The sequence below is a fragment of the Euprymna scolopes genome, chromosome 30, assembly GCF_053919585.1.
Source record: "Euprymna scolopes isolate OS-2025 chromosome 30, ASM5391958v1, whole genome shotgun sequence".
Classification (NCBI taxonomy): domain Eukaryota; kingdom Metazoa; phylum Mollusca; class Cephalopoda; order Sepiida; family Sepiolidae; genus Euprymna; species Euprymna scolopes.
The window spans coordinates 42,771,708-42,786,027 of record NC_136511.1 but is presented as its reverse complement, the minus strand read 5'-3'; the positions used below and the strand labels follow the sequence as shown (position 1 = coordinate 42,786,027).

Sequence of the window (14,320 nt, the reverse complement as noted above, 5' to 3'; positions counted from 1 at the left end):
GCAGCAGGAAGGGAATTCCAAAATCTAGCTGTTCTAGGAAAGAAGCTATTAGAGTAGAAAACTTTTTGACATTTAGGGACCTCAATAGCGAAGGGGTGAGATTTTGTTGCTAAGCAGGTTTATCAGGGATATGTATGTCAAGGGGGCACAAGTGCAACGAGTTCATCAGAGCATATTCCATTAAAATACTTGTAAAATAGGCACAGGGATGAAACATTGCGGTGATGAAAGAGGTGTTGAAGCTTAGTTGACGGTTAGATTGGAGACCCTATACAAGAGGGAGAGACTAGTGGTAGATGCACCAACCCAGATGTAGCAACAATACTCCATGCATGGGCGAATGGTGGCCTTGTAGAGGTACAGGATACTCTCAGGTGTCAGGTAAGGAATTATTTATTATAGATGTCAGTGGTTGGAGAGGCTTCTTGTAATTGTTAAAGGAGAGCAGCTTAGTATTACTAGCATTAAATGTTACCATCCATCTATATCCCCCATTCCACTATGGTCTGGCGGTCATTTTCTAATGATTCAGCCCTTGTCTTGGATTTGTGTACATGTGTTCTTCCCCCATGCATGTTATAGAGCATTGTATCATTAGCAAATATACCCATCTCGGATACAATATTATCGGGGAGATTATTGATGAATATCAGGAATAATAGTGGCCCAGGGATCGACCCCCTGATCGACGCCTTAGACGTGTCTAAGTTTTTTATAATATTATGGACATGAGAAGAGATGATTTTCAGATCATCAATTGTGACTTCCGTCCACATAAAGAAATTTGGGAGGGAGTTATTTCTTGACTCTAGGATGGAGTTCCAGGCGAATCGCCGAGTACATAGTTCCGCCTTTTCAGTTGCCATGCATGAAATCTTCTGATTGTTGGATAGTCGGGGAATTACTGATTGCCCTTTATTCACTACATTATTATAAATTTTCCAGAAAGCACAATTCTGCGATTCTATGATTATTTCAGCATGTCTTCTTTAGACTGTGGCTATTTCTCTCTTACAATGATTCAAGCCATACAATTCTCAATGAAAATGCTATTTTAAACAAAGCCATAACAAACAAATTGACAGAAACGCTTTTTCAAACTTAGGACTAACTGATAGATAGGATCAGTATAATATATACTAGTGATGGGACGATTCCAATATTGTTCCCGATTCTGTTCTAAATTCCTGATTCCAATACAATTACCAATTCTGATACTAAAATTTTTAAATATAGATATAACTTTCTTTTTAAGTTGACAAAATATCGTAACATTTTACATGGAGTAAAAGTTGTGCTTCCCTCTCATATTTTTAACGTTTTTTTTTTTTAAGAAGTAATTGGATTTTGCCGGATGATTAAACTGTTTTGACATGATAATGATGGATTCCATTATAATTAATTTCCATTTACTACAAGATGACATTAGATTTGTAAGGATTTTTCACTTGTTTAAAGCTTGTGTTTTGACTTAAATACAATGTGAAAATCATTTTCTGGACCAATCGCACAAAAACAGCAAATTTTCTAATTCCCAACTTTGAACAATCATAATTCAATGGTTGAGTTACCATATACGGCATAATCATGTTGACACACCAGTTCCTGTTAGATCATCAAAGTTAAGCAACATTGAGCCTGGTAAGATTTAATGGGAGACCATTTCAGAATACTAGGTTCTGTATGTATTCTCTGCCTAATCTGGGTATTGTTTCCAGTAGTTTGGGACTTTTCCTTGCCACTGGATTCAAGTAGTGCGGATTCAGAAGAGGTGTGACATTGTGTAACACTTGCTTCACAACTACACACACAGTCACCCTTACAGGGTGTATCCATTGTCTTTTAAAGCTAAATAGAAACCATGAATTGAGCTATTCAAATAAATTTGGTGTCATCATTTGTTTTGCAAAGATCTGTGTGGTCACAAACAGTTTTTAGATATAACGAAAAATGATTTGGGGTTTGGGATAGAATGCATGGATACATAAAATGTAAAAAATTTGACATTCAGCTTTTTATACGTTTTTAAATAACCTACCTATCACAGACTTCTGATGGCCAAGATTTTTGATTTGATTTCGCTAAAATTTGGAGCTGAACTTTCTGTAACGGATGAGCTTTATGTTTTGCAACTGATTGGCTTGGAGGAGGAATATCTTCATCACTTGAGTTCCACACAATTTCATCGTTTCCTGAATTAGTTTAAAAAATAAAAGGTTCAATAAAATATTACGTTTCTGAATTTTTGAGATGAGGATTGATAATTTAGATTATTTTAATTATTCGGACTACTGTTCTCATCTTGGATGTTATTTGCACAACATTTCGGCCAATGTAACCCCTGACCTTCTTCAAGCATATCTTGTCAAACTCAGATATCTTTCCGTCAAACTCAGAAATCTACATGGAATTTCAAACGGAACTCTTTATATGATCGATAGGGTTAGCATGATAAAGTACTTGGTAAAATTCAGTTGTAGTGACACTCTTCTGGCGGTTCATCCTCAATATGGGTGATACAAAGAATACAATTGCAAATTACTTAGGATTTCCAACAAGTCGAAACAAGAGCAAGCTTTCATGGATTATATGAAGGTTCCATTCAAAATTCCATGTAGATTACAGAGTTCGACAAAGATTTTAGAGTTTAACGAGACACACCTGTAGAAGGTTGGAGGTTATATTGACCGAAGCGTTGTGTGAATAACACTAAAGACAGGAAGAATAGTTCGAATACTTCAAATAATACAAAATAAAATGTTATTTTGAGGTTTCCCTTATTATCTAATCTAATGATATCAAGATTACAGGAAAACAAGTCGACATGATGAAAACTGACGTAAAGAGTTAGTCAATCTTGTAAAAGCATTATTGTGTAAGGTTCAATTTGAACATTTTAGAAACCAAGAAAAGCTGAATCATTTTTTTTATTTTATTTTCTGAGACTTTCCATGGAATCCATCCTAACTATAGAAGACTACTATAAATTCTTCTTTTTTCATATTTTTTCCTTGCTCTGTTGGTGTTGTTAAGTCCAGAGTTAATGCCCGCTAGAAGAGAAAAGTACATCCAATCTCTTTGATAATTGGAGGGGCAAAATGTTAATACCTGGACTTAAGGTTTCAGTGGCAATGCTAGGGTTACAAATTTTATCCAATCTTTTTTTTCTTTTTATATCATAAATGAAATACATACAGGACCTAACTGTGAAGAACTGAAACTAACCTGCCACAATTTTGTTAAAAACATTTGCAATGCTTTAAAAATAGTATTGTTTTTGAGTTACAATTTCTTTAAAACATTTATTAATAATGTGGTTAGGGTTATACAGACATTATGTGATTTAAAAGAAATTAAAGCTCTATTGAAATATCTCACAATTTGATAAAATGTGCCAGTTTTAAAAAACTTTGAAATTTATACTTTTAATTTTTAATTTATGGCTTAAGGTAAGGAGATAAAATCTGACTCCACAATCAGAAAAAGTACATAATTTTACAGTAAACTTCATAAGAATAACTTGAAAAAAATATAAATAAATGAAGAAATTACTGAAATGATGAGGTCCATATTTCGATCCACTTTTTTAAAGGATTTTTAAAGAAAAATGTTCAATGAAAAACATAAATTTTAAATTATTAGAATTTTTGAATAACTGATTGTATCTGTATAATTCAAACAGTTTTGAATTTTTTTATGGCTCTATCCACACAAGTTGACAATTGGTTAAAAAGATAAAAAAATCTATTTGTAATAAGGTGATTCATAATTTATTCTTAATATAGCCTGCACTGAGGACTGAAGCTTTTACCTCCAAGAGACAGTTACTTAGAAACAATTACTACTTATTGCAGACTGTAAGGACTTCTGGCATAATGGATAATATTGTTAAGTTATCATCAGTTCTAAGTACGAGTCTTTTGTAGGTTGAAAGTTCAATCCTACGTGCAAGCAATACTAAAAATACAAATATGAATTACTTAAGACTTCTACCTGGTCATGGCTGATGGAATGAGAGCAAGCTACCCCCATGAATTAAATAAAGGGTTCCATTCGAAATTCCATACAGATTGTCGAGTTCAACAAGATGCACCCGAGGAAAGTCAAAGGTTACATCAGACAAAACGTTGTGAGAATAACACCAAAGATGAAAATAGTAGTTCGAATGTTTCTATCAATTTATCAAGAAGACATTGTCACTCAAAGATCACAAAAGAATGAAACAGCAAAGAATTATCTCCTTCATTCCAACAAAATTTATCTACGAGGCTGCTGCGAGGAAGGTGGGCTCTCTCTACCATGCTAGAAAGTTACTTGCACCTGAGAGTATCCTGTACTTCTACAAGGCCACCATTCACCCATGTATGGAGTACTATTGTCACATTTATGCTAGTGCATCTGCTACTAGTCACTTCTGGACAAAATTCAAAAGAGAGTTGCCAATCTAATAGGTCCCTAATTGTCAGCTAGGCTTCAGCCTCTGTCCTATCAACGAAATGTTGCATCCCTCTGCCTGTTTTACAAGTATCTTAAGGTAGATGTTCCAATGAACTACAAGCACTTGTACCCCCTCGACATAAATACTCCTGACAAACTCGACAAGCAGCAAAACCTACCTCTACACAGTAGAGATCCTCAGATGCTAGAAAGTCTTGTACTAGTTTCTTCCCTAGGATTGATAAACTTTGGAATTCCTTTCCGAGTTTCTGCTTTCTCAACTGTACTGACATGTAGAATTTATAAACAGACATCTTGCTGCTCAACTTCCTATATAGTATCTCTGCAAATTATGTCCCAGATAGTAGCGCCCACTATATCGAAGTGGCACTGTGCCTTGTTTGGGGTGAAAATGCAATTAAAAAAAAAAATTCTATGTATCGCAACAAAATCATGTACGTACACTTACTTCCAAGATGTTATTACTGCTAAGTAATATGTAACACTAGGAATAATCTATATATATAAAAGGCAAAATGGCCGTGCAGGGGAAGAGGGTTCTTGACAACGTTAAATTTATTTAGAACTTTTTATATACTCCCTAGATTATAATATCTACGATTTACGAAATGACGTCGTCTCTACATTTATTTTGATTGACTTTTAAAAAATTCCGCTATTCCATCCTTTCCTGTGTTTGTTTATCGTTTTCATATAAATAAAGCAAAACTAATCGAAGCAAAGTGGATAATCTGGCTTTCCGGCCAGGGACATCCAGAAAGGCAATTAGCTTTGATCAATGTGGGGGGGAAACCCTTCATATCAGACAATTGCTATTCATTTGGAGAGTTCCCCCTTTTTGTGGGGAGCTGGTTTTCCCCAACATCACGGGGACGCAAAATATGGCAGAAAGCTAAAAGCTGAACTGGCCTTCAGCCAACGTTCATTTCTGCGCCTTCATGATTCTTAACTTATTTACTTTAAGTCAACTTTTTGATTGACATCACTAAATTTGAACGCTTTTCATTTCCTGTCACATCTTAGCATACCAGTAAGATCTCAGCTTTTCTTTCACTTTCTTCTCCGCCTTCGTGTCACGGGTTCAAGCCTGCCTGCCTACTACCACTTTTTTTTTTTTTGCTTCAAACACCTGGGCAACTCCGCTTGTAATAATAATAAAAAGGAAGATATGTTATGGTGAAAAAATAATAATATTGAAAATTTTACCAAATTCTTCTTCTACAGACTTTTTTTCAGACACTTGTTGGCGTAGCAATTCTGAAATAGAGTGACGCTTCCTCCTCTTTCCACGTTCTGGTAAAGGGTTCAGTCCTGAAAAAGAATCGGCACATTTTTCCCAGTCCCTAGACCTCGACCAATGTTTCTGCGGCAAGCAAGTGCGTTTCAGCTGAGGAGACAATTTCACATTGATTTCCACATCTTCATCGGAATCGGATTCAGTCAGCCATTGCTGGAAAAATAAAAAGATTCATTTTAGATGAGTGATATATTTGTCAGTTTATTGTACAGTTTTAATTATTTGGCTCTATTTTAATTATTTAACTCCTAACTATTTCTTTTATTTTACTTTTTAATATACTTTATTAATTTATTATTTTTTAATTATTAATTTTTTTCAATTTTATATTACTTTTACTTATTTTTTTAGCTATATTATTTTTATATTTTATTTTTTTTATTAATTTGTTTTTATTTGTTTCTCATAAAACAAACTTTTTCCTCATGGGTAGACAAACAATAAAGAGACCACTGAAAAATACATGCATTAATTTTTCCTCAAAATCTAAAGATAGTCATAATGAATGTTTATTGAAGTAGTTTGCAACAAACAATCTTCTCTCAATAAAATCAGCTCTAGTAGAGTTGTCTCCCCTTGCGCACATATCAAGAATACTTTTTAGTAAGAATGCAATCTAACATTTTATGATATTTAAAGTTTCACAGGGTTTTCTCATTGTACTTGTTGATTTAATTTTTTTAATAGGTGACTACTTAAATTACTAGACAATTCTAAAAATCTGTTAATAATTAAAGAACAGGGATTTTATGACTTAATTTGAACAGAATAAGGACCCTAGCTATCTTCACTAAGAAAAGGACAGATTTAATTGATATAAAAAAAATCAATCTTGATCATGAATATAATATATATAACTCATTATTATTATCATTATTATTATTCATTTACATTTTTAATAAAAATATTAATCCAAAGATTAGTTAAAGTTGTGTAAATATATAAAAAAACACACTCTTGGTTGCGAAAATCCGCTCGAATGTGCCAAGCTTAAACTGGTGTTGACTGAAATCTGTCCTTTTCTTAGTGAAGTCAGTTGGGATCCTTATTCCCTACTTTGTCCACTAAGTATAATAATTGGATAATTATCAATTATATTAATTAACGGTATAATCATGTTGACACACCAGTTCCTGCTGGATCACCGAAATTAAGCAACGTTGAGCCTGGTCAGTACTAAATGGGTGACCATTTGGGACTTCCAGGCGCTGTATGTGCTCTCCGCTTATCTCGATATTGTTTCCAGTCGTCCTGGTCTTCTTGCCACTGGACCCAAACAATGTCGATTCAGGAGAGGTGTGGTTAGCGATTGTGCAACCCTTGCCTCACAATTACATGCACAACTGCCCTTACAGGTGTATCCTTTGTCTTTTGAGACTGAATGGAGGCATCAATCGAATTAAGAGTGTTTATTATAACAAGTGATGTTTCAAAAGTAAGGCCTCCTATTTTTTTTATTACGCCTGAATGTATCAGAGGGGATTGCAAATTGCAGTGTGCTGATGATTGAACTTATGCTTTCACAACCTGAAAGTTTCATCTTCCTGTTGCAGATATTGACAGTATGAGACTCTAAGAAAGCAACCCTTGTCATGGACATGCATCAGAAACAGAGATGCATCACTGAATTCCTCCATGCAAAAAAAAAATTGAACCGACCAACATTTACCAGCGTCTGTTGAACGTTTACAAAGCCGATGCAGTTGATGTTAGCACAGTAATGAGATGGGTTTGTCGATTTCAAAGTGGCAACTGAGATGTGAGTAAAAAAGCCTGCTCCAGAATTTTATGATTTGAGGCATCAAAAGAGGCTGGCAAAAGTGCATTGAGAATGGTAGTGACTATGTAGAAAAAGGCTCTACAGAAAACTTATCTTTAGTTAACCTTTGACAATTCAATATTTTCGTTTGCTAGCCAAATAAAAACGTGACTAACCAAAACTACATGATTTTTAGAATATGACGTCTTAGTTCTGTGACGAATATGTACATCATAAAGATTTTTCTGTGTTTTTCTGTATTGTATATTTAAAATTACACTTATTAAACATAAGTAATTCTAAATAAACAACAAATTTTATGTTGATACTTGAAGATATAAACATTCTAATTTATTCAGTTATATTTTTTAAACAACCTTTGTTAAAAAAAAAAAAAGAGTATATTGTTCTATTAAACTTTTATTGTTTAAATAACTGAACTTTGTTCATTTTATAAAAACAAAGTTGAAAAGATATTTTTCATTCAGTAGTGAGCTTTGGAAGATTGTCGGTGAAAGAAATACAATCGGCAAAAGCGTTTCATTATTTCTAGTCGCCACTTTGAAAAATTACTTGCAAATGCAACTGTTTCACTCGCAATGTAGAGCCCTGTAGAAAAATAAATTCTGGAGCATAAAAGGTCGCTCATTTTAATGATACCATTTCAGTCTTCGTAGCTCTTCAATGTTTTAGATTTTTAGTTAAAAATAGGATGCATTACTTTGGGAACGTCCCTCATATATATCTATAATATAAAGCTGAACGTCTGTGTGTGTGTCTGGTCACGAATAGGCTCCTACATGGTTGACTATTATAGAAAACTGATCACATATAATAATAGAAGATGTATCGAGACACAGGAATGGATAGGTTTGATCTGGCATAATGACGATTCATTAAAATTGTGGGGTCTGTGTATGCGCCTGGTCCACAAAGTATGGAAATAAAAAATTTAAAAATTAAAAAAAAAACGTTTACAAGTGTTTTTGATATAGATGTACATAATAATACTTTGATAAGTATGTTTTAACTTAAATAGGGATGGTATAATGAAATTGTGGAGGTCAGCGTTCACGCCTGGCCTCCATAGAACGGAAATAGGCACAAACTTTAATAAAGACTTTTCATATCTATCTGCGTAAGTATACTTTGATAATTATGTTTCAGTTTGAAAAAATATGGTATAATAAAATTATGGGGTGTTCGTTCGCGTATGACCTCCATAGACTGGAAATATGTCACAAAGTTTAACAAGGTTTTTTAATATAGATCCACAGAATATTGTGATAAGTGTTTTAGTGTGAACAGGTATGGTATAATAAATTATGGGGTTTATCTATTTTATTTTTACTTTCATCATATTTTGCTTTGGTTCTGATACCTCCAAATTCGAAGCTATCTCTTTACAATCCTTCCTTTTCATAACCTATCATACTTTCATAAATCAGAGTCCTTTTTCTGTAGGCTGTTTTTGAACCCAGTCAACGACGGGTACTTTTGCTAGTATAATATAATAATATATGTGCTATTATATATATATAATAACATATATATTATTATATTATACTAGCAAAACATATATGTTATTATATATATATATATATATATATATGTTATTATATATATATATATATATATATATATATATATATATATATATAACATATATATGATTATATTATACTAGCAAAAGTACCCTTCGTTGACTGTTTATATATATAAAGAATACATATATTAAGAGTTGGCTACACTGTCAGAACGAAATTTTGGAAATCCTTTGTATTTTTAAGATGATTATATCGAAAAATTACAAAACTCGATAAGGTAGAAAATTATTTATTAAAAAAAATAGAATTTCAAGAAAACGATCGTATTTGCTTATGTAAGACACAGGAGAGTTCGAAAGGGAGGTAATTTTCCGTTTCGATTTATTTTATAAAACAAGATGGCCGCAATTTTTCACCTGCTTACACGATTACAGTTGTTTTGTTTTTCTTTTAATAATTCTGAATGAACTCAGATTATGGTGTTGAAATTACCTGAATATTACTGAATTAAAAAAAAGAAAAAGAAACTTTAATCATGTTAGCAGGTGAAAAGTTGCGGCCATTTTGTTTTTATAAAATAAATCGAAACGAAAAAAAAACAAAGGGAAATAACTCTAAATGTTTCATATGACTAACGCAAAACAAATAAAATAAACAATTGTTTCTGAATCTGGTATTCATTTAAGATTTTTTCATAACTGTTTAATATAAAAATAACTGTTCGCCTACAAATTAATTAACGTAAAAATAACATATATACAAGTTCAAAAAACCTTTCCTGAGTTTTTCAAGAATTATCGCGAGGAAATTACCTCCCATTTTTAACTCTCCTGTGTCTTACATATACAAATACGATCGTTTTTGTTTTTTTTTTTCAAATTCTGTTTTCTTTAAATAATTTTCTACCTCATAGATTTTCGTGATTTTGGAATATCCTATACTCCCTTGACGTACATATCCCCGACAAACCCGTTTTCACTGTTGATGTCCCTTAATGCCGGAGAGCTTTCTATTCTTCCCTCGAACAGCTAGACTTTGGAAGTCCCTTCCTGCTTCCCTGGCTGTACTGATATGCAGAAGTTCAAATGTAACAAACAAATATCTTGTTAATCTTTCCTAGTCATGCCCCAAATTAGCCCCTTCCTTACGTCTAAGTGGCGATATGCTTTGTAAGGGGTGAACAAGAGTATATATTTTTTTAAAAACTTAAAAATACGAGGAATACGTAGATACCATTGTTTTCATGTAAAATTCAGTATTTCGATTTCCGAAATTACGTTTTGATAGTGTAGAAGCGCCTTTTTCAATCACTATTATTTGTTTTGCTTTTTTTTTATTACCTTTTTCTTGTTAAATATACTGTTCAATCGCCCGTCAAAGTTACTTTCATATATATATATATATATATATATATAGTATGTGTGTGTATATATTATATACACACACACACCCTTGTAGCAATTTTTTAAAATCCTAAAATAATATAAAAGCGGCGTTCGAACACGATGTCGATGTTTACGTCGTCTTGACTTTCAAAGACAATTTTAGAGCCTTCGAACGTAGTTTATGACTAAAATTGAAGTTTATAAACAAAAGTCAAGTATTATGGTTCATCTGTACACTTAAAGGTAAACGAAAGTTGTTGATTAATTATATAATATTTATAAAAATTTATAAAAAATATTAATTATATAATATTTATAAAAATTTATAAAAAATAATAAAACGCCAAAACTCTTCACAATAAATACTTTAGAATTATTAATTAAATTAAAATAATTATTGGCGGAACTGAACGAGCTTTCCCCCTGCCATAAAATTAATTTATTTTCATGTTTTTTTATTTTTTCCTGTGGATTATCGCCGATAACCGACTATTAGCAGGACAAAAAATTTAAAAGTTTATTTAATAACTTTTAACGTGGGGGGATCAATTTTAAATTAAAACGTTCTATTAAATTGATACCCCACTTTCGATCAATCAGCAAAATTCTCCTTATTAAGCTATTTTTGTTGTGTAAAAGAAAAATTTAACAGAACGTTATACTTTTAAAATGATCCTCCACGTTAAAAGTTATCAATTAAACTTAAAAAAAAAAAAAAAAAAAATCTGCTAATACGATAATTTATCGACCATAATATTTTTACGGCAGGGGCGCAGGCTCGTTCAGGTCCGCCATTAAATGATCGAGTATATATTTGGGGGGGGGGGGGTTACGCACCATCCGAGTTGTTTTCGGTTTCCGCTTCAACATTTCGCTCAGGTTTTAAAGAAAAGAAAAAACAAGAAAGTGAACGCAATTTCTACTTGCCGCCATTTTAGAACTAGGTTGGAAGTAAAATGAGGAACGCGTTTGATGAAACGAAACTTTCGGTCCTTCCCGAATTTTTACCATATTAAAAAACAAAAATAAATAAAAAAATCTCTTGAGTAATTTGACCCGAATTCTCATGATTTCCCGTCAAGCCCGAATCGGTCGAGACCGACAATCATCGGTGTCAGCCGAGCGTTGTTCAAATGTTGAAACGCTAATTCGACTTTAAAAAGTTCTTTTTTTTATGCTTTTAGTAATTTTTTAATTTTTTCTTTTTTTTTTTTACAAGGTGGTCACCACTTATCAAGGCCCGGAAGCTACTCAGGGATAAGGGTTATTGTAAGTACAGTACGTTAGTGTGGATATTTAATAAAGTGTCTACTTAAGGGGCTGGTTCATCAGGAATTTGTTTACGTTGGACTTGAAGACATCCAAGTTGTAGTCAGGTGAGAAGCAGGCAGACGGAACAGAGTTCCACGGGCGTGCACTTCTAAGAGAGAAGCTTTGTTCATGGAATCTACGTTTTGATTGAGGCATAGATAAAGAATGGGGAAAGTTTTTGACAGTGGATTCAACTAGACGGGTGTTTTTCGTAAAAGATTGGCGAGGGGGTACTAGAGATTGGAGTTCAGACGAGCACCTGCCATGGAAATAACGATAAAACAAAGATAGGCTTGCAACGTCTCTTCTGTGGGAGAGAGGTTGCAGGGAAGAGAAAAGGGCATCCTCTGCTAAGCCACAAAGTTTATTTTGTACTCTGTCAAGGCAGGATAAGCTGTTTTTAGCAGCTCCTGCCCAGATATGGCAGCAGTATTCCATCCTTGGACATACTTGGCTTTTCTAGATAGAGAATTGCATCAGTAGTGAGATATCTTCTGGAGCGGTAGAAGGATCCCACCATCTTTCCAGCAACCTTGGCAACAGACTTCATGTACGTGTTCCATTTCAGATCAGGAGTGAAGGTCAAGCCCAGAAGCTTGTCAAAACACGGGGCTTCTCCTAGACGAGAGCCATCCATTTCAATTGATGCCAGATGGGGATCAGAGCGTTGATGATGTAAAGATAGGAGTTTGGTTTTAGATGCATTAAAGATAACCAGCTACGTCTTCCCCCACTGAACCACTCGTTTGAGATCAGAGGAGAAAGAATCAGAGAGAACTTTGTCATTAACAGCCTTTGATGTGTTGCCGTAGATGGTTGTGTCATCAGCATAGATGGCAACGAATGATTTAAGTATGTGTTTAGGGAGATCATTGATGTAGATCAGGAAGAGAGTTGTGCCCAGGATAGACCCTTGATGGACTCCAGCATTGATACTGCAAGCCTCTGATTTTTGTCCATCAATCACTACTCTTATGAGCCTATCAGAGAGAAATGATTTAATGATAGAGAGAATATTTCCTGTTATACTGTAGGTGGAGATCTTGTGAAGTAGGCCTTTTTGCCATACCTTGTCGAAGGCCTTTGATATGTCAAGAGCAATTGCCCTGGAAAGGAAGCCTTTGTCAAGAGATTCACTAATCCTATGAGATATAACCGTCAGCACATCTGCAGTAGATCTTGCAGAATGGAAACCATATTGCGTGTCACTAAGAAGGTTATTTCTGCTGAGGTGGTTAACTATTTCTCTATTTAATATGGATTCCAGCAACTTACTCATGACACACAAGAGACTTATTGGTCTGTACTGAGAGGGAGATGACTTATCACCTGAGTTCTTAAATACAGGGCATACTGATGAGGTTTTCCAGGGTGCCGGAAAGCACTTCTTAAGGCAATGTTTAAACAGTTTCGTAAGTATGGGAGCAAGTTCTGGTTGAAGCTTTTTTAACACTATAATTGGGATACCGTCAGGCCCAGTAGCTTTACTGGAATCAAGGTTCTTGATTAGCTTGGCGACCTCATGCACACATATTTATATATTACCTAGTGTGTTCTGTGTTATAGGAGGAAATATGGGGAGTTGATGGCCTTCGTCACATTAGGGTAGAATTACCTGCAAAGTTCTTGGCAAATAGTTTGGCCTTGTCTGAAGCTGACGAGATGACCTCTGGTCTGTTGATAATTGTTGGGATAGAACACACACTTCTGTTCAGGATCCTATTTGTTATTTACCAAAACTGGTGGAAACCAAGCCACTGATCAGCTACTTTGGATTTAACAGACTGAGCATATAGCTCTCTTGCATTTTTTTATTACTCTTTTACAGTGGTTGCTGGCGTTCCTGAAAGCAGCTTTAGTCTCAGTGCATCTATTACGTTGGTAGCTATGGAAAAAGTGATTTCTGTGCGCAATGGCAGCAGCACATTCTGGGGAGAACCATGGCTGGTAGGTTTTTGTTGGAATTTTTTAAATGGTATGAATCGGTCTATGCCTACAATTAACCATTCGGTCAGGTCTGATACTATAGAGGACACATCCTTTTTAAACATGGAATCCAGAGGTAGATCAGATATAAATGTACGGAAGCTATCCCAGTCAGCCATGGAGTATCGGTATACAGTACGGTGGAGGGGTACGTCTGGGGACTTATTACATTTCATTTTTATCTTAACTGATACGACTGAGTGGTCGGAAGATCCTAGAGGAGAAAGAATGGAACATGAACATAGCTCAGGGAAAGTTGAGAGAAAAAGGTCTTGACCTGTAGTAATGGCAAAATCATGACAAAACCTCCCCTCATCATCTGTCTTATTTGAATGGGTCAGCCATTCCACGTTATGGACGTTGAAGTCACCACAGATGTGGATGTTAGCCGAGGGATGTGCAGACAGGATGTGGTCTATTTTCTCAGATATGATCTCAAAGATAGTAACTCCGCTGTTGTGGGGCCTATAGAGGGCAAATATAAATGCAGTGGTGTAAGTAAGTGCAACCCGGAAGCATATATAAGGTAAATTAGGATCTTCTCTAGAGATATCCCTGCCACATGGGAAACCATCTT

At 34.4% G+C, this 14,320-nt stretch overlaps 1 protein-coding gene across 2 annotated transcripts in view; it reads right to left on the bottom strand.

Annotated features, from left to right (window-relative positions):
- Positions 1-11,446, bottom strand: part of LOC145254773 (DNA repair-scaffolding protein-like) — a 99,091-nt gene extending 87,645 nt beyond the window's left edge. Inside the window, exons 1-3 of one of the 2 annotated variants that reach the window (XM_080113546.1) lie at positions 11,284-11,446; positions 5,665-5,908; positions 2,039-2,192 (exon numbers count right to left, since the gene is read on the bottom strand). In XM_080113546.1, the coding sequence (XP_079969672.1) occupies positions 2,039-2,192; positions 5,665-5,908; positions 11,284-11,316 (431 nt within the window). In that variant the 5' untranslated portion in view covers positions 11,317-11,446. The remainder of the gene's footprint in view (positions 1-2,038; positions 2,193-5,664; positions 5,909-11,283) is intronic. The other variant, XM_080113545.1, reaches the window with a different exon arrangement.
- Between the last annotated feature and the right edge of the window lie 2,874 nt (positions 11,447-14,320).